Genomic DNA, 24,407 nt, shown 5'->3' on the forward strand with positions numbered 1-24,407 from the left:
GTCTCGAACTTGCAACGATCCTCCTGCCTCAGCCTCCCGAGCGCTGGTATTACAGGCGTGCACCACCACGCCCGGCACTTTACTGCATCTTATAGGGGAAAAGGTACCTGATATCATGATAAATGTAACATTTTAGTAGCGTTTAGTGATTTTGGGGTCTCTTGAAAGCTAAGGCTTACTGTATTTAAAATAGGGACAGAGCTCCAGGCATGGTGGTACATTCCTGTAATCACAGCACTCAGGAGGCTGAGGCAGGATGATCACTGTGAGTTCGAGGCCAGCCTGGGCTCCAGAGTGAGTTCAAGGCCAGCCTAAATTACATAGTGAGACCCTGTCTTGGGGTTAAAAAAACGATAGGATAGAGGACATAGGTTAACTGTATGAGACACAAGGTACACAGAAAAAGAAAAGAACAGGCAATTGCTTACATAGCTCTTGAATGGGTGGGGGAAGGTAAATGGGTAATGTTTAAAAATAAGGCAACACAGACAAAATATATATCAATAGAATCCTCGGTTCCAAATCTTCAGGTACTACCTGAAGATTCACTTTGGAACCGAGGATTCAGGGAAATGTTAGTTTCCTTACATTTATAAGGAAATGTGAAATGTAAGTTAAGTCATGATATTCACTTAATGTATCAACATAGAGCTATTACAGACCTGTTTAAGCAGCTGCTATAAAAGTTCCTTACTGCTCGATCTTGATAAATATTCCTAGGAGTACTATACAGGCCTTGCTGAGATTCGACTCTCTACAGATGGTTTAGATTTAGTTCTAAAGTAGAGCTATCTTTGTTGAATTCCTCAAAACAACAGGGATTTCAATAGGAATCCCCAAAGGCACACTGGGATAACAGTGAAAAAAAGAACTCTTAAAAAGTCATTTGTTTGAGTGATTAATTCTCAAACTAGTTTGGCTGTTTTTATCTGAATCAAAACCTAAGGGAAGAATGAAAGGAGGGGAGGGAGGGAGGTAATAAGTGGGAGAGAAATAGAAAGGGAGGAAGCAGGGAGGGAAGGAGTGAAGATGAGAGAGAGGAGGCGGAGGAGAAGGAAGCGGGAGGAGAGGGACAGGGAGGGGGAGGGGACAGTGACCACGATGTGGCTCTGTTATACAGCAAAGGAGGTCAAGCCACACCATTTCAACATTATCACACATTGTAAGAAAATAGCTTATTTCCCCCAAACGTACCTTCCACTCTGAAGCTGGATGTGGAGGCTTGTGAATGGCTCTACACGGATAAGATAATGCATGACCCCAGCAGAATTTGAATAGTGAGTACCGTAATGAAACTTATCAATTGTTCCCATAGGATCCTCAAAATTTTCATATCTAAAAAAGAAATGAGTTTTATAACCGTAACAGCAAATTACGTAAGGGTGCTTAGGAGTGTACTTCATTGCTAGAAAAACTTTTGTTCTTTAAAAGAAAAGTTAGCCCTTGTTTATATGCTTCATTATCAAACTGTAGTAGGATTATCACATCTTTTGTATTTTTATTTTTTCCTTTTAGGTAGCAGCAGGGATTGAAGCCAGGGCCTTCACGCCGAGCTACACCCCAGCCCTTTTTCATTTTAAGATATATCTCACTAAATTGCCCAGGCTGAGCTCACATCCTCCTGCCTTAGCTGGGACTACAAGCATGCACCAGCATGTTTAGTTTCATATCATATAAATACATGGAAAAAGTCTTATTCCTTAATGGCTTTTTCTAAACAATGTAATATTCCCAGTACTGGATTCTGAAACTTTTTTTTTCTGAGACAGAGTCTTCCTCTGTACTTCAGGCTGGCCTTGAGCTGACTATGTAGCCCGGGCTGGTCTCAAACTTGTGATCCTCCTGCCTCAGCTTCCCAAGGGCTGGGATTCACAGGTGTGTACCACCAGGCTTGGCTAATATTTTTGTTTTATGTAAATAACATATGTTCAACCACAGGAAAAATTAGAAAACATAATTAAAATAGAAATTTAAAACTATAACTCTACTTCTCAGAGATAATTACTTGTCTATTCTATTGTATGAATTAATATACTAGGGTTTTTTTTTTTTTTTGGTGGTGGTACTAGGGATGAACCCGGGTGATCTACCACTGGGCTACACTTGCAGTCCTCCAAAAAAAGGAGGAGAAAAAATATGTAGGGAATTGAACCCAGGGAGATGAGCTATGTCCCCAGTCCTTTAAATATTTTTCTTTTTTAGACAGGATTTTGCTGAGTTGCCCAGGATGGCCTCAAACTTGTGATCCTCTGGCCTCAGCCTCCTAAGTAGCTGGGGTTACAGGCATCCATCACTATGTCCAGTTCATTATTTTTTATTCCTATCATTGTTAAATAATAGAGTAGTATTTTAATTTTGTATCTTTCAAAATAGTTTTATATCAGATGAATATTTACACATATTTATCAGTAGGTTTTGAAGTCTAAACTACCTGGGGGAGGGAAATTTCCAGAATTAGCTTTAGCATAATTATTACGAAGTGAAAAGAAATTCTGAGAAACATCAATTTAGGTGTGATGAAGAAGGAATAGCAACAGAACTGCAGTTATTTGAAGGACAACCAATGTTTTATGAAAATTTAGTGAAGCAATTGTCAGAGTCTGGCTAACAAAGGTAGCTGTGCATTAAAAAAAAGGTAACATTGGTTGGCCATAGCAGAAATCAATAGGAATTCAAGCTGACAATGGGTATGGCTCAAAACAGTTAAAAAGCACTTACTTTTCTTGCATGATCTTGGCATTTTTATCATTAACTACCCCAATTGGTTTGGAGAGATCTCGAAATACAGTGGGGTTATTAAGGTCCAATTCTCCTGAAGTATAATCTTGTAAAATCCAGGGAAACTAGAAGAGCCACAGTTTACAATTTAGACATTCCTAATATCCTCACATCTAATATAAAATGCTTATATAAAGAAAGGAATATTCTCTATAAATATTTTCCCTACTGTACACATTTTACACAAATACTTTAAATTTATTCATCTTTAGTTCAATGCTGTTATTTCCTATATTTCCACTGGAATATTTTCAGTGAAGGAGAAAAAAAGCTTTTAAATTATTCTTCATCAATGTTACCTCTTGAAAACACCAAGATATAAAATGTACATAAAGGCAAAAAGTGTATGTGTGTAGGTATGTATGTATTTATTTTTGTGGTGCTGGGACTTGAACTCAGGGCCTCATACATGTTAGGCAAGCACTCACCCACTTAACTATACCTCAGGTCCTATATATTAAAAAAATGAAATGTATCATACATATACTTTTGTGTATCAAAGAACTATAAAGCAATTCCTTATATGGGATTTATACAAAACTTACCACAGGATACTGTGCAAGGTCATTATAGGTTCGTCCTGCCATTGTATTTATTTGAATGAGGTAGTCAAAATTTGATATCTCTCTGTTTACCCATTTCTAAACAGCATAAAAAAGAAAAATCAGAGTAGCTCTTTTTGTTGTTTTGTTTTTGTTTTATGCATGACTGATTTGACTGTTCAGGAAAACTCCCATTACTTTTGAGACAGGATCTTGCCATGTTATCCAGGCTAGTCTTGAATTTGTGAGTTTAAATGATCCTTCTGTCTCAGCCTCCCAGGTAACTCAGACGTATGTATCACCATGCCTGGCCCATTCCCCACCCCACCTCCTGACTGGATTTCACTGTGTAGTTCAGGCTGTCCTTAAACTCACTATGTAGCTCAGGCTGGCCTCAAACTCACAGCAATCCTTTGGCCTCAGCCTTCGAAGTGCTGGGATTACAGGCATGCACCATGGCTGACCCATGTGTTTTCAAGAGAAAATCCCACAGACTGAGTGACTTGGGAGAGGGGAAGGTACTGTATCTGTGAATAAGATTTAAAGATAATAGATCTGTCTGAATTGAAACACAGTAGTAATAATTATAAGAAAGTAATCAGAAGATGCAAATTTTACTTTTAAGCAGAAGTTTGAGATATGAAGTGAACACCCAAAGCCAGGCATGGTGGCAGGATGTATAATGCCAGGAGGTAGGAGAATTGCTACAGGTACAAGGCCAGCCTGAACTACACAAAGAGACCCTGTCTCAAACTGCCCCCACCACAAGAACACCAAAACAACGACTTGTCCTACCTGTGTCAATCCTGATGCTTTAAATAACTCCTGTGGTGACCTTGTTCCGTAACTATTTGGAGAATTAAGTGATAACAGTCGGCTATATACTTTGTTTCTAACCTAAAAAAATACAGCATTAAAATCAGTGAAGACAAATTTGGATTATGGTCTTGATAACAGTGAGATAATTTTAGTAAGATATAATTTTCCTTTTAAAGTATATAATTAAGGTGTAATTTAGTATATTCAGAGTTATGCAACTACCCCATTGCCCAGGCATGTTATCCCCAATTCTGCCTCCTTCATATCTCCCGATCTCCACTAATCTGTTTTCTTCCTGTCTCTAGGGATTTGGCTATTCTGTTTTAGGTAAGTAGTTGATTGCCGTTTTGACTTTTCTACTATACCTGGTGCTGTGGACTGAATATGCTCCTTAAAAGTTAATGTGTTGGAAATTTAATCCCCAAATTCCTTTGCTAATATAGCTGGATGTGGGGTTTCTGGAAGGTAGTCAGGATTAGATACAATCACGAGGATGGGGAACCTCATGATGGCATTAGTGGCTTTTTAAGGAAGACAGACCTGAATTAACATTGCTTTTCTCTCTCAGCCTGAGATGCACTCCTCTAGCATATGCTACTGGTATCATGCCTGTGATACCAGTACCAGAACCACAGGCCAAATCAACTTCTATTCTTTTTAATTACCATGTCTCAGGTGCTTTGTTATGGCAACAGAAAACAGACTAAGGCAGTTGATTAAGTCATCTATCTTTTGCAAAATTTATAGTGTAAAGTCATAAGACTTTGAATTGGAAAACTTTGTTCCCAAATTTAAATTCAGTTATGCTATTTACTAATGATCTTGGCAAATCATTTGATTTACTCCTTCTCATTTGTAAACAATATAACTTCTACCCTTAAAGTGTTGTAAATTATTCAGAGCTATACAAATGCAAAGTTATAAAATTCACCTTTGAATTTTAGTGTCGTCATCTGTGAAAAAAGGGATAATGGAATTTGCCATATTTAATTTCAAGGTTGTTATAAAATTAGATATTTTATACAAATGTGGTTTAAAAGCTATAAAGTTATACAGATGTATTTAGCAGGACAGCCTTGGTTAACTACATGTCACAGCCTTCCATCAAACACATGCTGTGTGTATTTCTATAAGGGAGATTTATTTTTAATAGCAAAAAGGTAGACTTTTCTTAAATCAGAAAAATGGTCTTTAAAACATGTGAATCAGATTATGTGTAAGTAAACCTGGGTCCCACAGACAAATAGTAAATTAGTCACTTTTTGTGCTAATCTGGGTTCTCTGAGACACAGTCATGAAGACAGAATTAAACACAGGAAGATCTCATTAGGGCAGACGTGTAAGAGAAAACAGCGGAGGCTAGCAAGGTGGGGAGGGCCATCAGAATGTGAAACCTGTCTGACCTGTCTGAATGTGAATGTGAGTGACTGACAAGAAGGTTCAGGCCAAGTAGCCTAAGGAACAGGTTCAGGTTACACAGCTAGTGGCAGAGATGGTGCTTGGACCCAGGCAATCTGGTTACAGCGCCTGTGTGCTTAATCACTTATACTACTTAAGAATTTACTAATTCTTATGAATAGTAAAAAGAAATAAATACCTATTATTGTTGAATTTGAACCCAATCTAATTTAATAAATTCAGTCATAATCTTACACATTACATGTTACATGGTAACTGGATACTGTCAGGCACCTATTTATAGCAATATTCTACAGACTATATTTACATATACATATACACACACGTATCTATACACATACCTATGAACTGCAAACAACCACCCTGCCAAAAGTGAAATATAAGCCTCAATAAAAATTCATGTACTGTACTGATTAGTTTCCAAGGTATTATTTTTCCTCTAATATTTTTTGTTGACAAGAGTATAGCCCAAAGTTCCATCAGTGCTCACTAGCTAGAAAGTTACTTCTCGCTAATACTTTGGAATTTCCAGAAAGGCAGCATACCTCTTTTTTGAAATTGAGAAAGTAGTTGGACTGGTCAACATGAAAAATTTCAAGGGCTGATCTCCTCAAGTTGTAACGCCGTAAGTGAATCTCTCGAATTTGAGAATGAGGCCACTTGAAATCAAAGCCAACTCCTGCAAACAGAAGAAATCTTGTGGCTGAGGTACTGCATAAAGTTACCCATGCTTTGCAGCAAATATTGCCTTGCTCTTGATAAAAGTATAACTTAGGGAAAAGATTTCTGTATTATAAAAACTATTTGTTATATCCATTGGATGTTTAAATTGTTTCTTTTAAAACTATTTCAAAATTCTACAGCTATTCTGCTGCTTTATAAGAATAGAGAATAATTCTGAACACTGTATCTTGGAAACAGGTCTGTGTTGCCATTTTAATCAGCCTTTTATTTTTTTGTGGTACTAGGGAGTTAACCTAGTCTCACGCATGCTAGGCAACTGCTCCAACACTAGAGCAGCCCTTAAAATGTTTTTTAAAATTTATTTTGAAGATAGGCATGGTAGTACAACACCTGTAATCTCAGAAATCTGAGAGTCTGAAGCAGGAGGACTGCAAGTTCAGTCCAAGCAACTCAGTAATTTAGTGAGATAATATCTCAAAATAAATAATTAAAAGTTAAAGGAGATATAGTTCAGTATCAAGTCCCTGGGTTCATACCTAGTATACCACCAGAAACAAACTAAACAAAGAGAATGAGAGGAGACAAGGACAGAGAGAGAGAGACAGAGAGAGATAGAGAGAGAGAGACAGAGAGAGACAGAGAGAAATGGCTAAGTCTGTAAATTGCCCAGGATGGATTCCAACTAGCAATCCTTCTGCCTCAACCTCCCGGAGTGCTGGGATTTCGGGTAGGCACCACAACATCCAATTTAACCAGCCTTTTATTATTACATAAGGGATTAGGAGAGCAGCCAATAGGCATGCATATGAAGTTATGATAAAATGACACTGTCTATTATAATTTAAAAATGCATTAATAATAAACAATGAAAGCACTCCCCTTCAACATATTGATAAATAAATTTAACACTAGACTGACTTTCCATTTTTCATTTTACGTGATAGACTGCAATTTCACCATTCCATCCTACTGTTTTCTTCTCATTCAGGATTTATTAAACTGAATATTTAATTACTACAAGAAAGTTATTTTTCTAGAACTCCTCACCATCTTCTTTTTCAATGCTGCCATCATAGAAGTATATGTGTTGAGTAGTGATTTCTAATTTGCCAGGAATTACATCAATTATTGTGATAAGTTCACAGTCTTCTGTCAACACCAATTTTTCTTTTTGATCCTGTTCTTCTTTCTCATCACTATAAAAACAACCCAACACTGTAAAAACAACCCAACAACCAAAAAAACCACATGAACTTATTCTGCTTAAATAGAAAAGACTATCATATTTAAATACAAATCTCGTATCTAAAATTAGTGCCCAAAAAAGAACATCTGACTTACATATAAGAAATATTGTATCGAATATTAAACAACTTAAATATTATACAAATATCCAATTATTCATTTTCATAAAAATGCTTTACATTTAAATTTTATACAACTTATTAAAATTAAATATAATGAAGCTAACTGACTTGGTAGAAGACAGTTAAAATGCAGCAATATTTGTCACATCATTTTAGTTCTATTCTAAACATGAATTGACCCAAAGAATATGTAAAAAGTTTGTCATTTTAGTGCTGTTTTGTAAACGATTATCAATACTAATTATTAAAGTACAAAGCAAAACTGTAAAAGTAACTAAAATAGAGGGTCACCACAACATTCTCCTGATGAAGGGACTGATGCTAACACCAAGAGCTCCTCTGTGCACACACTAGAGTCATGTATCTTGTCTTATAAGGAGTGGTAGCATTTGCACTTCTTGGAGGGAAAACGGCAAAGGGAAGGTCATCAGGTGGTTTAGGTGACAGTAACTGCCAGTTATAGAAACAGGACCTCATACTCAGGAAATGTTATTCAAGTAAATCTGTAAGTTGCTGACCCAAGTATTTTACTCTGAAATATACCAAAGTAACTGAAAATGTTCAAAAAAAATCTTGTACATGAATATTCATGGAAATATTATTCATAATAGCTCAGTAACAGAAACAAATGAAATGCTCATCAATTAATAAATGGACAAACAAAATGTGGTATCCATAAATGAGATAGTATTTCAGTATATAAAGGAATAAAGCATTGTTAAGGAAAACATCCCAAATAAAATAGGCCAGACACAGAGAGCCACGTATTATATGATTTATAGGAAATGTCCAAAATAGGCAGAATACATGGACACACAAACTAGATCAGTGATTCCTGGGGCATGGCAGCGGGGGGAAAACTGGGAATGACAACTGGAAGGTACAGGATTTCCCTTTGGAGTGATAGAAGTGCTTTGAATTTACATACTAGTGATGATGCATAACCTATTAAAACACTTAAGAAATTGCAGAATTATACACTTTAAGAAGGTAAGTTTTACGTTATATGAAGTACATTCTGATTTCTAAAAATAGACCAAAAAATGAACTAAAAATCAAGACCTCCCTGATAACAAAGACTAAAAAGGAATTTGTAGGTATTAAACCTTTCTTATTACAGAAGTATTGAAGGAAGTCCCTCAGGCTAAAAGAAAATAAATGGCACCAGATGGTAAAAAGAAATAAAGTGTTCTAATATATACAACAATGATAACCACCAAAAGGGGAGATGAAATATTTTATATTTGCTTAGGAAAGAAGTTTAGATTGACAAGTTGATAATATATGTCTGTCTCCATTGCTATTCAGGTCATCTGTTTCTTGAGGGAGTGTCATGGTATGTGTCTGCATGTCTCCCCAAAGCCTTATGCAGTCATAGGGCGGGCTTCTAGAGTTTTTGATTGATCCATGGTCCAACGTTGGGATTATGGGTGTGAGTGCTACATCCGCTCTGGGGTGGGTAGTTTGCAGATATTATAAGGGAGGGGAACAGGATGCTTGCTGCCACTCCTTTTTTGCTCTTGTTACTTTGCTGTCTTCTGTTGCCATGAACTGTTGCCCTCTACCATGTGCCACCCTGCCTCAGAGCCAGCCAAGTATGGACTGAAACCTCCACAAACTGGGAGCTAAATAAACCTTTTCTCCCTTTAATTCTGGGTATCAGGTATTTTGTCTCAGCAATGAGAGAAAAACAACCAAGACAGGGAGGTTTGGTCATTTGTGTGTTTCAAGGAATTTGTTCTTTTCATTTAAATTGCCAAATTTACTGGTATAAAGTTGTCATTAGCCAGGTGTAGTGGTGCATGCCTGTAAATCCCAGCACTCAGGAGGCTGAGGCAGGAGGATTACGGTTGAGTTTGAAGGCAGCTTGGGCTACACAGTGAGTTCCGGGCCAGGCTGAAATACAGAGGGAGATCCTGCCTCAAAAAAAAGTTGTCATTAGTATTCTTTTTTAATCATTTTAACTGCTGATTCATCTTTCTTTTACTCCTAATCAGCCTGGCTACAGGTTTATGTTTATTGTTATTTCTTAATAACCAAACTTTTGTTTCCTTTTTTTAGTTTTCCCTTCATGGATTTCTACTTTCACCTTTATTTATTTTTGCTTTTGATCTTGTATTTCATGTTGTACATTTATTTATTATTGGTGATGGGAGTAAAGTCCAAGGCCCCATGCAAGCTAGGCAAGGGCTCTATACTGAGCTTCACCTTCAACCCCTGTACTGCACATTTCTATTTGTTGTGGTTTGGATGTTAAATATCCCCCAATTATCACCAGTGTGGCAATATTCAGAGATGGGATCTTTAAGAAGTAACTGGTCATGGGGGGTATGACCTCATGGTTTGGGCCTCTGTTATAAATTCCAGCTCTCTCTCCCTGTGCTGTCTGGAAGCTGTGAAATAAGTAGCTTTATTCACAAATGTTCCTGGCCAGGGTGTTCAGCTTCATCACAGCCTAGAATTAACAGTCAAGGGACCACTAACTGAACCTCTGAAATCATGAGCCAAAAGAAATCTTTCCTCCTTTTGGTTGATTTTCTTAGGTATTTTGTCACAGTGACAGAAAGGTAACATTACCTTAAACACAGCTTTAGCTATACTTCACCTTTTTTTTTTTTTTATTATCTTGCTGTTTAAAGATATTTTCTAATTTCAAGGTTCAGCTCCAAGTAATCATAGTTCTAAGAAGCTTTCTTCAATAATCTCAGTGAACTCTGACAGATTTGCATTAGCAGTAAGTGTTGGATCACAAAAGGACACAGAATTTCAAGCAAATCCACAATTCTGAAATTCCATTTCTTAGAACAAAATAACTAAAAATTCTTTGCAGTAGTCATACATACGTATTTACTCTGGCTGTTACGTCCTCTTCAAAAAGTTCTAATTTATCTTCCTCCACATCACTAACCTTCACTTGTTTTGCTACTTCCAAAAGCAATGAATCACTGGAGGGCTGTGAGTGCTGGATACCTGTTTAAACATAAAATATCTATTAAATATACAGTAAAAAACAAACAAACCATAAAGTAAAAAATAGTATTATAGCCCTTATATAATTTCCATTTATTACACAATAATATGTATACTGCAAGTAAAGGAGGTACTGTAATTTAGAATAATCTATGATGCTTCATGGTGATTTTTAATACATGTGGTAAGAGATATAATTGTATTAAAATATGTGAAATATTTTTAATGATGGCATTAACTGTTTCTGAAATAGGTCAAATAGTTGGGTGTAGTGATGCATGCCTATAATCCCAGCACTCCAGAGGCTGAAGAATGAGGATGGCTGCAAGTCTGAGATCAACCTGAACTATATACTGAGACCCTGTCTCAAAGCAAAAAGAGATAAACAAAAAGAAATAGGTCGAATACTCTACTGATAGTCTGATACAAATACAAAACTTCATGTTGATAAGTGATACTTTCCATTATTCATAGTTAGTCATAGTTAATTCTGAAGCATGCTAGTAATGAAACAAAACAATCATTCTCACTATATTAATATAATTTTTATTATGCATTTGTAAAGAATTACTAAGAAAATATAGGACAAATTATCTTCAATTGGAAGATAAACACAGACTAAGAACTGAAGTTTTACTTTCTGGAGCACATGGTATTTAATCAGTAATTCTATTATATATGCGCAGTAAATATACTTCATAAACAAAACATTTTGTAGGAGAGTAAGGCTGTTATAATGAAAAGAACCAAAGCTGTGAGATGATAAACTTAGATTCAGATTCTGTTTTGCAACTTACTAGCTATAGGATCCCATGAATTTAAATTTTCCCCTTTTTTTGTGGTACTAGAAACTAAACCCAGGGCCTTGCTCATGGTAGGTGAACACTCTGCCATGGAGCTATAGTCCCAGCCTTTCCCCTACCCTTAAAAATTTGTCTTTTGAAACAAGGTCTTCCTAAGTTCCCAGGCTCACCTCATACTTGTGATTCTCTTGCCTCAGCCTTCTGAGTAGCTAGAATTACAGGCAGGTGCCACTAAATATGTTATCTATGTTTTTCTTAAAGGTGAAAAAGAGAATTTATCACAGAGTTGTTATGGATACAAAAGGTAACATATATGATACTAAATATAAATGGTACCTTTTATTATTACATTCATCTCAACTATATTTTTTTTTGAGGGGGGGTTGGATTTTTTTCTGGTACCGGGCATCGAACTCAAGACCTTGCGCTTGCCAGGCAGGCACTGTGCTGCTGAGCTAAATCCCCAGCCCCTAAAACAGTACAAAGAAGATTATTTCCCTTTTAACTTCTCAAATGGTATCACCGCTCAGACATATAAAATGATTTAAAGTTGAATTTTTCTGTGTAAGTCTGCTTTCAACACACTTTCTTCTACCTAGTCCATAACTCTCCTAGAATACACTGGTAAGTATTCCTACTGAACATATTTCTTTCATAAGATCCAAATAAAAAAATTGTTAGGGCATTAAATAACAGAACACGTAAGAATGCAATAAAAATGAAAAAGCAAGAAGTCTTAGATACATCTGACACAAACAAAGAGCTGACTTTATGTAGATGAATTTGACACTACTCCATTAATTAAGAATATAAATTGAAAATCTGATGAAAGATTGGTGGAGGGTTGGTAGAAGGACTGAAGAACAAGGAGGCCAGCTGGGAAATCTACTGAAAATCTGGGAAAAGACAGCCCCAAGCTCAGTCATGACAACAGCAAAGGAAATAAAATTTAGGAAAAACATTCAAAGGATATATAAAAACTAGAATCAGCATGTACCTAAAAAGCTATCATGTGTATTAAGAGAGGGGAGGGTAGATAACATTAATGATTTTAATTTGAACAACTAATATATGAAGACACTGATGAATACCAGATAGAAAAGAAATAGAATCTAGGATAAATGATACATAAATGAGAAAAAAATAACTAATTTAATTTCAGAAATATCAATCACATAGAGGCTGTAGTGGAGTCAACCCTACAGGAGAAAGCATCATTGCATACACAGTGGTGAACACTGAAATGACTCAGAGGAAACAGGTAACAGGCAAAATGGACAGCCATAGATCCGGGAACACCACCACTTAAAAGGTGAGGAAAAAGTTTTAGGGAAGAAAAAAGAGACAAAATTGGTATGAAAGTAAGGAGTGAAACAGCACAGCTAAGAAAGAAATACATTTATGAGAATAACTACAGAATGCTTCAACAGAAGTACAGAAATAAAGAGGAAGCAAAATACTGTGTAGTTAATTCAGAAATTAATGTAGTTAATTCAGGGAACTGTACATGTCTTAAAACCTGAAGCTGTTCACTTTTTACTATCTCCAGTTTCACAAGAAATATGTAATTTTTTTCTTCACTATGGTTTTAACGTCACCATTATCCCTGCAGTAAATTTTTAAACAGGTAATGAGAAAAACTGAGATGAAGAAAGGAGAAAGGATATTGGTTTTCCTGGATTAAAAATACCTGAAATCAAGAAGAAGGGACATAAAATTATACCTGCATGCATGTGTATGGGGGTAAAATGGGGAGAATGGGGAGAAGGAATTTCTTGGGGTGGGATTTCTTGGCAAATGTCAGCAAAATGATGTGAGATTCTACTGCTTAAATAATTATTAGACTGATGTCATTCGGTAGACAACGTACAGTAGTCTCAGGATACTAAAAGGGAAGGAAAGCTGTATATAATTGTTGCTATGTAAGTTACATTAAAAGTTGGTGGTTGTATCATGGACAGGGATACAATTTTCCAATTAGGAAAATCAAGTACTATTATCTGGTTTATTTTAGAATATAAGACCCTAAAATACAGACAACATGGCTTTGATTATGTGGTACCAAATTATTGGCCAATATGTTAAATTAAAACAATTAGATCTTTAAAAGTTGGCACTCATTTCATCTATAACCTAGTCAATGAGCACAATGTGCAGAGAGAAAACTAACTACAACCTAGTATACAGACGAATGCCAGTGATTTAACAAACTTTATGGGTATGACCTATCTTCAAACTAATGAGAGATGAGACAAGTGATATGGGCAGAAATAAAGGGCTTCATTAGGAGGTAATACCCTTAAATTCTGTTTTGAAATATTGCTAGGTAACTTATTTTATTTAACCTTATTTGTGGTCCTAGGGATAGAAAACAGGACCTTGTACATGCTAGGCATGGAGCACCCAGTCTCTAGGTTAAATATTTCAAAGTATTGGTCCATCAAAAAAAATATCGAAGGTTTAGAGTTCTTTAGAATCAGTTGTTATTTTTTTTTAAACATAGGGTCTCCCTATGTAGTTGAGGTTGGCCTTGAACTCACTATGTAGCCCAGGCTGGCCTCAAACTTTCAGTGATCCTTCCGCCTCTGCCCCTCAGCCTCGAGGTGCTAGGATTTCAGGCATGCGCCATGATTCCTGACTTAGAATTAGGTTACAAAAGGCCTAAAGGGGTGGTTCCCCGGAAGGAGGGCTTCCGGCACACAGGGAGCTGCAGGTGGGGAGCGCCAGCCTTCTGGCTGGCTAGCTTCCTGCCTGCTGGCTCCCAGAGGGTGGGCCCCCGGCACACAGGGAGCCTTGGGCGGGGAGCGCCGGTCTTTTGGGGTCTTCGGACTGGCGACTCACTCCCAACCTCGTCGTTCCCCGGAAGGAGGGCTTCCGGTGCACAGGGAGCCACAGGTGGGGAGCACCAGTCTTCCGGCTGGCTAGCTTCCTGCCTGCTGGCTCCCAGAGGGTGGCCCCCCAGCACACGGGGAGCCTCGGGCGGGGAGCACCGGTCTTCGGACCGGCGACTCACTCCCGGCCTCGTGGTTCCCCGGAAGGAGGGCTTCCGGCGCACAGTGAGCTGCGGGTGGGGAGCGCCGGCCTTCTGGCTGGCTAGCTTCCTGCCTGCTGGCTTCCGGAGGGTGGGCCCCCAGCGTATGGGGAGCTATGCTGCGACGAGCGCTATTGCGCGCCGGACCTTAGGCCGGCCGCCGCCGCTCAATTGGGATCTATCATGACACAGAGAAACAGTGACACAATTGGCCCACCATGCACTGACTGCAGTTGCCCACCCACGGATGTGTGTGAATCATTGAAACTTTGAACAACCCCTGGGAATATATGCCATACAACAAGCCACTCTTGCTCCTGCCATTGGGAACAAGAAAGGTCCAGAGCTAGCGGAGGAGCAGCTGCTGAACAAGGACTCAGAGAACATGAGAATGCAAACTAAGCCCACGGAGTCAGAGGTCCAGTGGACTGGGGTCACGAGAGCTGCTCGGAAGCTGTAAACCAGGAGGACCTTGCACAATGCCTGCAGAGACTCATTGGAAGCCATTCTTCCCCTAACAGTACAGGCTGTGGTGAAGCTCTGGAGAAATCTGCAGCAGGATTCCTGCTGCCTGTGCTGACAGTTGGGGAGAGGACACTAACTGGTTGTGGGGTCCCAAAGCAATGGGAAGCTGGAGAGAAAAAGCTACAAAGAATGGCTTTCACCCCAGATAGTTCACTTGAGATGTTAGTAAGAATTGCCTCCTCAGTATTCTATAGCCATGATGAGGAGGAGGTCAAGGAGAGAAAACAAAGAGACTGAGAAAAAGCAGCTGCTTTTGCTGCACCACTAAGAGAAACAGATCCCAGGTCTGATTCCCGGGGCTCCAAGAAGAACTCGACAACTGCATTCATCTGCTACCACTGTTAAAAGCCAGGCTACCTCAAGAGGAACTGCCCTAAGAGGCCCCATGGGCCATGCCCTGGATGCAAAGGAGACCACTGGAGATCGGTCTGCCCTCTGAGGTGGAGGCCCCAGAGATCAGACCCATGCTACCAGTTAGTCCAACAGGAATGAGAGGGCTTGGGGCATGCTCTGCCTTCTCCCTCTGGCCAGACCGTCATCTCCATCGAGGAGTCCTGGGTAATCATGACTATGAAGGAACAAGAAAACAGCCTGTTGCTAGTCACAGGTGCAAGTCTCTCGGTCCTTCTTTTCAATCCTGGCCTTCCTTCCAGCCATCATACCTCAGTGAAAGGAGTCACTGGTGAGGAGGTAATATGCTATTTTTGACAATCCTTAGGCTGTAAGTACTTATTAGATCCTCCTTGCACATCTCTGTCTTCCTGAGAAACCACTTTGAAGATACCACCATGTATTACAGCAGCCATTGATATTTTCCTACTAATCTATCCATAACTGTGTAAAGTTTGTAATGTTCCTATCCTATTTCATAATGTATGTTTATTATGTGTTTCCTACAACAACCATTGAGAATAGTTAATGATTTTTCAATAGATCACTCATGTATAGCTCTCTTTATTTTCTTTAGAAGCCACTTTGAAGATACCAAAGTATAGCACAACAACTCTTGATCATCTCCTACCTCTTTTGTCTCTAACTCACTATTATTTGTTTATTTGTTTTCCTGAGAAACTATTTTGTAGATAATATGTAAAACGATAACCATTGATAATTTCCTACCATTTTGTCTGTAATTTGCTAAGTCCCCCCTATTATTATGTTATCCTTCTTTTATTCTTTAAAATTAAAAAAAAAAAACACACACGCACAAAAAAACAAAAGGCCTAAAGGACTGCCAAGAAGTTTTTTTGTTTTTTAGAAAGTTTGGCTGTGTTGCCAACACTGGTTTGGCAGTTGTGATTCTTCTGCATTAGCCTCCTAAGTAGCTGGGGATAACAGATGTATACTCCCATACCTGCTGTTTTTCTGTTTTGAAGAATTCTATTATATCTAATATTAGTCTAAGGGAGAAGATAATACCTAACTATAAGAGATATAATTTATATGAAATTCAGTATGGTTTTATAATTACAGGGCAGGGGTTTAGCTCAGTGGTGCAGGGCCTGCCTGGCAAGCATGAAGTCCTGAGTTTGATTCCCAGTATAAAACAAACAAACAAACAAAAAATATATATATACACACAAACAGTTTTTGGTGAAAGTACCACCAAAGGAAATATGAAGTTGTTTTAGACTTAGCTCAAATATAACAGCACTGAACACATGTAAACATTTAAGTATCAACTGTAAAACACCACTCTTCCTGTATAAGTTAACTATTTGAAAACAATTAATGAAACAATAATAGCCCATCAACAATTTGTCTTCAACAGTTAATTAAGCAGTCACTGGAACTCACCCAGGTTATCTCTCAAGGCACTAGCTTCTTCATGAGTTTTGAAGTGATAGTTTGGTACCAGTTTAAGTCTCATGCGGGAATAATTTTCTACATTAGCTAGTTTCCAGTGAATTGGATTCTGTTTCCTAAAAATACAGTAAGCAAACAAAATATTTAGATTAAAGTTACAAAGATAGGTTGATTAAAGTAGTATAATGAATTATGAAGTATTACCAAAGTGGGGTGGCATATACCTACAATACCAGCATTATGAAAGACTTAGGCAGGAGGACAGAAATTTGAGCCCAGCCTAGACAATTTAGCAAGATCTTACCTCAAAAACAAGCAAGGAAGCAAGCAAGCAAGCAAAACAAATGTAAGTGCCAGGCATGGTGGTGCCTTCTTATAATCCCAGTACTGGGAGGCTGAGGCAGGGGGATGGCTGCAAATTTGAAGCCAGCCTGGGCTACAGAGGGGGTTCAAGGCCAGTTTAAACTACATAAAGATCCTGTCTCAAAACAACAACACAAAATCTCCAAAGTATTGGAGTATTTTGTATTTGTTTTAAAACATTCATAATGATTATTTCATTTACTTTTGCTTTACTTTTTGGCTGATTATCTCATTTAATCTAAACACTAAAGAGAATTAAAGTAAGTGTGTACAGCTACGTTTATACATGGGGAAACCTAGGATAGCTATTATTTGCTCTGCTCTACAAGGTTTACAGGTGGCATAAATCAGATCTAAATGGGGACTTTCAAACTTACAGGCTAATTCCTTTACTTTTTCACTGCCAAATGGAAGCTCTTAAATAACTAGACACAGAGTTAGTATTTCCAAGTACAGTTTAAAAAGTAATTTTACTAAAAATAAGGAAAAGTAAAAATGGATCAAAGATGTAAGAGTTAAGACTATCAAGTTCTTAGAAGCCAACTTTACACATGGGCAAAGAAACTCAGTGGACAATGGGAAGGAGACCAAGCAATGAGGGGATGGAGGGGAGATGGAAGGGGGAGTAAAGAGAATTCAAACGTGTTGTCTACATGCACCAACTCAATGTGATGAATGTAATCACTACGCACTGCGAAGATGGACTAGTAAATTTTTTTTTTTTTTTTTTTTTTGGTTTTTCTCCGGTACCGGGAACCGAACTCACGACCTTGCGCTTAAATTTTTTTTTTAAAAAGACACTTCTCCAGAGAAGATATACAAATGGCCAACAATCACAAGAAAAGATGTTCACATCATTAGTTATTAGTAAAATGGAAAGGAACATCATAAGATACCATGCCCACTAAAGGCTATACAATTTTTGAAAATGGTAAATATTGGTTAGGATGTGGAGAAACTGGGACTCTCCACCTTGCTAGTGGGAACATACAATGATGTAGTGCTATGGAAAAGGGTCTGGCGAGTCCTCAGTGAGTCACACAGAATTATTATATAACAAAAACATGCTAGGTAAAAGAAATCAGACACAAAAGGTGACCAATTATATAGTTTCATTTAGACGAAATGTCCAAAAGGAGGCAAATAATGTACACAGCAGATTGGTGGCTGCCAGGGAATGGGGACAATGGGTGTGACAGTTCAGTGAACATGGGCTTTCCTTGGGGTGATGAAAAGATTCTGAAGTTAGACAGTGGTGGTGATTGCACAACATTATGAGTGTGCTTAATGCCTTTGAATTGTACCTTTATTCCCCCTGGAACTGGCAACTGAATCAAAGGCTTTTACACTGAACTACATCCCCATACTGTTTTGTTATTGAAAGGGTCCTGCTAAGTTGTTAATGCCCAGCCTATATGTGAACCTGTGATCTTCTGCCTGAGTCTCTCAGAATGAAGGATTACAGGAGTGTGTCACCACATTTCGTTTAAATTATACATTCTGAAATACAGCAGTTAGATTGAAGGCTGAGGATACAGCTCAGGGCAGAGTACTAGCCTAGCATGCGGAGACTTAGGATTCAATCCCCAGCCCCAGAAAAAACAGTATGAAATAAATAAAATGGTAAATTTTAAAAAGGCTACAAAACTGCTATGATTCATCAAAACTATGATTTAGGATCACTTAAATTAAAGGAAAAATATTTAAACACATATTACCATTACTCTACTTCAAAGAGTTGATGTCAGAAAGACAAAAGTATTGTATGTCAATATTTATGATGAGTCTAAAGTTCAATAAACCTTAAGTCTATCATAGGGTAAAAAGAAAATAATGGCATGAAGAAAAACCCCATATGACAAGAATGGTGGTACATGTATATAATCCCAGCACTCTGGGAAGCTAAGGTAGGAAGATCACAAGTTCAAGAGCCTGGGCAACTTGGCTGTCTCAAAAACTAAAAATGTGCTGGGGATACAGCTCAGGGTGAAAACCCTGGATTCAATTGCCAAAGCCAGAAGAAAAAAAAAAAGGGGAAAGAAAAAGACACAAAAAACCTCAAATCATCCCTGATCTAATTTATAAAAACATAATAAAATTAATTTGGAGTCAAGAGAGAACTAGCTTAATAGTTCTACAGTTCTAAAGAAAAGGACTAATTAATAAATGGCATACTTCTACCTTTCAGCCCAAGGTCCTCTTTCACATGTAAGATAGAGTTGTACTGCCTTCCAGAGTCTAAGAGCAGCTAGTCGCTGAGTGCTCAGTTGTTTAAGCATATTATTATACCTCAAGTTCTCTTGGCGTGCTTTTCGATTAAATGGCTCCACAAAAAACTCCTGAAAGGAACAGCAATAAATGAGAGTACTGAATTATATATTTACAAAATTTTTAAACTGGACCAATAAAATCATGTAATATGAGGAAAGAAGCTTGTGATCACATACTTTTTTTTTATTACAATAATTGTCTTTGATGAAGCATGATATAATTTTAGCTATAATTTATTCAGACTATTTTAAAACTTAAAAAAATAACTGGCAATGAACTTGTAAACAACTTCAGACACAAAATACCTCAACACAGGATCTTAAAACTCAGGGTAATTAGCCTTCAGGTGAAATAATCTTTGGGGGGATGCTTTGATTTATAAGGAATCTAGAATGAGACATGTTTAAAGAAAGTAAGAGTAATCACATTCCATACCACTACCAACCACTTAAAAAGCAACAACAAAAACAGACAAATCTTTTATAATGAAAAAATCATATGTCTTAGACTGCTCCTCTAGGAACAGCATTTTTTGTTTGTATATTGTTTGAGACAAGGTTTTGCAATGTCGTTCAGGCTGGCCTTGAACTCACAGCAATCCTCCTGCCTCAGCCTCCCAAGTGCTAGGATTACAGGAGTGCGCCACCACATCTGGTTGTATATTTTTCTAATAGGTAAGACTGGCTTATCTCACACCCAGCCAGAATGTGTTCTTTGTTTGGTAATAAGAACAACAGGAGTAATGTCTGGATACAAGGCTAACAATATAGAGCGATACAAGGATAAAAAAGTCACATGTAGAATAAGGTCTATTCTACATGAATAGACACATGCACAGCATACCGCTGAAACTTAGATTACAAATTAACTCATTTCCTCAATACTTGCTGTATTTCTATCAATATACACTGCTTTAATAATCAGAAAAAACAGGCTGGGCATGGTCTGTATATAACAGAGTCCCTTAATGCTGTACTGATGTCTGTAGAGTCAGTGGTGACACTGCCTCTTTCATTCCTGGTATAAGTAATTATTTTGAGACATAGCCTTGCCTACTTCAGGCTGGCCTTGAATTTTTGGCAAATCTTGTCTCAGTTTCCCAAGTACTGGGATTAGAGTGCGTGCCTTGTCTAGTTTCTTGAGGTAGAAATTTAAAATTATAAAGTTGAGGCCTTTCTTTCTTTTTAGTAAGTACATATTTCCCTCGAGGCACTGATACATGTTGAGTTTATTTACAAGTATCTACTAATGGACTTTCAGTTTAATAAACTAATTTCTACATAATTATATAGAGTATTTTGTACTAATATTCAATTGTTTTCCACCAGCTATTTTTTTCCAATTCTGAAACAATATTCAGACAGACAAATTATAATTTTTCAAATTGTAGGCTTACTAGTGCTCTCATTTGAGTATTATGTGCTTGGAATCAATATGAAAAAGTAGGTATGAAAACATTTGGGCTGGAGGTGTAGCTCAGTGGTAAAGCACTTGCCTAGCATGCACAAGGCCCTGGGTTTGATCCCTAGCACTGCAACACAAAATAAAACAAAACAATTTTTACCTGGAATTTGAGCTTGCTTTCCCCTCCTTCCCGGTCTCGCTTATGCATGTTCACCATTAAGGCTTCATAACAATTCTTCCAATAAAGTGCCATGTTCTCATGACCATCATAAAATGTATGAGTTTCATATTGCTTCATATAAGGAACAATCTTGTTTAAAAAAAGAATATACAAAATTTGGTATACAGATCTACAAAAATGATAAATCAGAAGAAGAATCTTGCTCAAAAAAGATAAAACTTACATATTTTTCAATGTAAACTTGCCATTCATTTGAACTGCAATATTCTTGAAAATCTTCAAAAAATGAGGAGCTACCATTGGTAAAAGGTAAAGAAGGCAGGTGCAAGTTCATGAAGAGAAGTTCATAAATTTTGGACACCAGAGTACGGACAAGGGGAATCAGAAATGAGTAGGTTTCAGTCTGCTCTTTGATTGACTGACTTAGAACATGTTCCAGCTTCCCTAAAATGTAACAAGCTTCCTCCTGGCTTTCAATCACTTTGGTCTGAAGAAGGGTATTTAGTTTGGCTGATGCCACTGCACAAACCTGGAAGAAAACAGATGAGGGTGAGGCAGAATTTAGAGACAGCAAAGGCTTTGCCTTGCTCTGCAAGCCCATAATTTGTATAAATTAACAGTCAAGAAAGATGAATTGACTCAGATCTTATTTCACTTCTAAGCTAACACATTAGCCTGCCATATATTCATAGATATCTGCTTAGAACATGAGACTTTTGGGCCAGGGAGAGATCTAGAGCAATAGTAATAATCATAGTATCAGGATTTGGACTGGTTCCACAAACTGCAATTCTCACAGTAAGAAGACTAGATGATACCTGCCCACTAAAGGTACTCATGTAGTACTTGCTTGGGGAGGAACACCAAGTACGCAGAACCTGAACATTTTATCAGCCAAAAGTTTGTCCGAAGGGAGTCAGGACCTCATTTCCAAAGCTGTTCACTACATAAGCAACTTAACAAAGGCATCTGACCCTCATACACAGAAACACAAGAGACTCACGGAGGGCTTCCACCACTAAAAACTATAGAAGAAAACCCTGTCTTTCTCTGGATGTGAATGAGGTAGCACAGAGGCTCAATTATTGTTGGCAGCCATTCTGTGTCCATAAAGGAAGTTATCTTAAGGCAACAACAGTGCTGAGAGAACAGCAATTTAGTTGAACCAGAGCCCTGACTAAATCCTACTTTAACTCCTCTTCACTATGGGATTCTCAATTATTTGAGCCACTAAAGCTTCCTACTTAAGTCAGTCTGACTTGGTGTTTCTATTATTTGGAATAAAGGGTACTCTGATACATAAAGACAGGTACAGATAGGTCTGAGTTCTTAATCAAAACCTACTTAAAGTTCCCAAGGAAAATAGATACCAAAGCATAAGCCCAGGCAAAGGAATAATCTACACTACTATTAAGGGTTAGCCATAAGAAACAATGTGGAAAGAAGTAAGTTAGGTCTCTAAAGGTACTCATTTACTTTAGACTACAGAAAGATCTAAGACTTAAAAACCAAAACAGGGAAAATGACAATATTGCTTCTCCCTCATTCTTTGTTCTGATTTTGGATATAATGTCTTGGTTACTTTCCTCTTGTTGCTGGGACGAAATACCTGGCACCCAAAATTAAGGAAGGAAAGGTTTATTTCGCTTACATTTTGTGGAGGTTTCAGTCCGTACTTGGCAAGTTACAAGGCAGAGTGGCACATGGCAGAGGGCTACAGCTCATGGCGGCAGAACACAGCAGAACAACAAGCACAAAAGCCAGGAATCGCGGCAAGCAGCCTCTTCCTCTCCCTTATATATGCAAACTATCCACCCCAGGGTGGGTGCAGCTCTCACACCCATAGTCAATCAAACTCTAAAAGCCTGCCCCATGACCACATGAGGCTTTGGGGGGACACCCAGACACAAACCATAACATATAATTACTTCCCAGAATAAAGAAAGCAAAATAAAATCAATTATTAGAACTTGACACCACTTTAAGAAGGTGTATGTGGTAAAAGCTGGTCTTGGCTACATGAACAGGCTTCTGTAGGCAAAAGAAACAAGAGAATCTTAACAGAGCAAACAGCACTGGAGGAGATATTCTTTAATATGGTCCACGGTTTTAACTTCTCTAGTAAAAAGTGAGGCTTTTTTCAATGACCCTCATATCTCACATGCTAGTATCTAGGCTTTTTTGCTATGTGTTTGAAAAAATACTGTTTACTTAAAAAGATGAAGCCAGATGTAGTAGGGCATACCTGTGATCCCAGCTACTCTGAAGGGTAATAGTAAGTTCAAAGTAAGCCTAGGCAACCTAGTAAGACTGTCTCAAAATAACACTTAAAAAATGTTGAATATACAGTGCTTTGATTGTAATATCATGATATTAAACAAACTTGAAGCTTATATATTTATTTTTAAAAGCTACTTTTAATAAATACACCATAGTTTACTTGACCAATTCCTTATTTTTGGATAGATACACCTCTATTTCTTCCTGACTTGGCCTCCATTACAGCATAATGCATTAGGATCACCTGAGGAATTAAAAACAATACTGCTGCTCCACATTCCCTCACATCTGCACAAACTACTATGAGTCTCATGGTTTAAATCAAGAATGTACTACTATAAAGGTCTGCTGAGCTCACAGGTAGGGTTTCTGGAGGATGGTTGACTTGCTGCTGGGAGATGGAGGAAAGCAGATCACTGAGTGCATAAACTAGAAGGGTCCATCTCCCTCCTCTGCTCCTTGATCTCTGCTTCCTGGTCACCATGACCTGAGCAACTTCCCTCTACCAGTCCATCCTACCATGTACTTCCTGCCTTGGAACCAGACAACCATAGACTGAAAATGTGAGCCAAAATAAACATCCCCTCTTTTAGGTTGTGTTGGGTATTTTCTCCCAATAAAGAGAAAAGTGATGCCTTACTTAGGTAATTTTTTGTAAAGGTCCCCTAGGTGGTTTCATGTGCAGCCCAGGATGAAAATCACTGGCTGGGCTGAGACGACTGGGAGGAACAGGAAACATAACCAAGCACAGATGAGTGCATCTATATCAATTAAAACTCACATAATTCTACTTTTCCTATGGGCTAGGAAATCTTGGCTTCTCATGAAATCTAGTAAAACCTGAATAACTAGCAATTAGTACACATGGGCCAAACCAAAGCTTGAGTGGCATCTTCATTTTGCAGCCAGCCCTGTTGTAACTCTATAAAGAAAGATCTCTGTCCTAACCTTTAATGTGCAAAACCTCAGGAAAATATGCTTTTATTTCTGAGACAATAGAATCAAACAGGCTGATAAGAATATTTCTGAGACAATAGAATCAAACAGGCTGATACTTTTTTTTATTTTTTTATTTTTTTATTTTTTGGTTTTTCTCCGGTACCAGGAACCGAACTCACGACCTTGCGCTTGCCAGGCAGGCGCTTTTGCCACTGAGCTAAATCC

The 24,407-nt window shown here is 37.9% G+C and overlaps 1 protein-coding gene across 10 annotated transcripts in view; it reads right to left on the reverse strand.

Annotated features, from left to right (window-relative positions):
* Positions 1-24,407, reverse strand: part of Nbeal1 (neurobeachin-like 1) — a 167,793-nt gene that overhangs the window by 33,467 nt on the left and 109,919 nt on the right. For all 10 annotated transcript variants that reach the window (XR_001236404.1, XM_013520723.1, XM_013520721.1 and 7 more), the window contains 11 exons: positions 21,187-21,492; positions 20,943-21,092; positions 19,289-19,446; positions 16,736-16,860; positions 10,453-10,579; positions 7,290-7,438; positions 6,104-6,237; positions 4,116-4,217; positions 3,324-3,419; positions 2,719-2,843; positions 1,195-1,335 (listed from right to left, as the gene is read on the reverse strand). Coding sequence is in view for 9 of the 10 variants with exons in the window: in XM_013520723.1 (XP_013376177.1) it covers positions 1,195-1,335; positions 2,719-2,843; positions 3,324-3,419; positions 4,116-4,217; positions 6,104-6,237; positions 7,290-7,438; positions 10,453-10,579; positions 16,736-16,860; positions 19,289-19,446; positions 20,943-21,092; positions 21,187-21,492 (1,613 nt within the window). In the remaining variant the exon portion in view is untranslated. The remainder of the gene's footprint in view (positions 1-1,194; positions 1,336-2,718; positions 2,844-3,323; positions 3,420-4,115; positions 4,218-6,103; positions 6,238-7,289; positions 7,439-10,452; positions 10,580-16,735; positions 16,861-19,288; positions 19,447-20,942; positions 21,093-21,186; positions 21,493-24,407) is intronic.

Source organism: Chinchilla lanigera, unplaced genomic scaffold (genome assembly GCF_000276665.1).
Source record: "Chinchilla lanigera isolate Chin_1 unplaced genomic scaffold, ChiLan1.0 scaffold00056, whole genome shotgun sequence".
Lineage (NCBI taxonomy): Eukaryota > Metazoa > Chordata > Mammalia > Rodentia > Chinchillidae > Chinchilla > Chinchilla lanigera.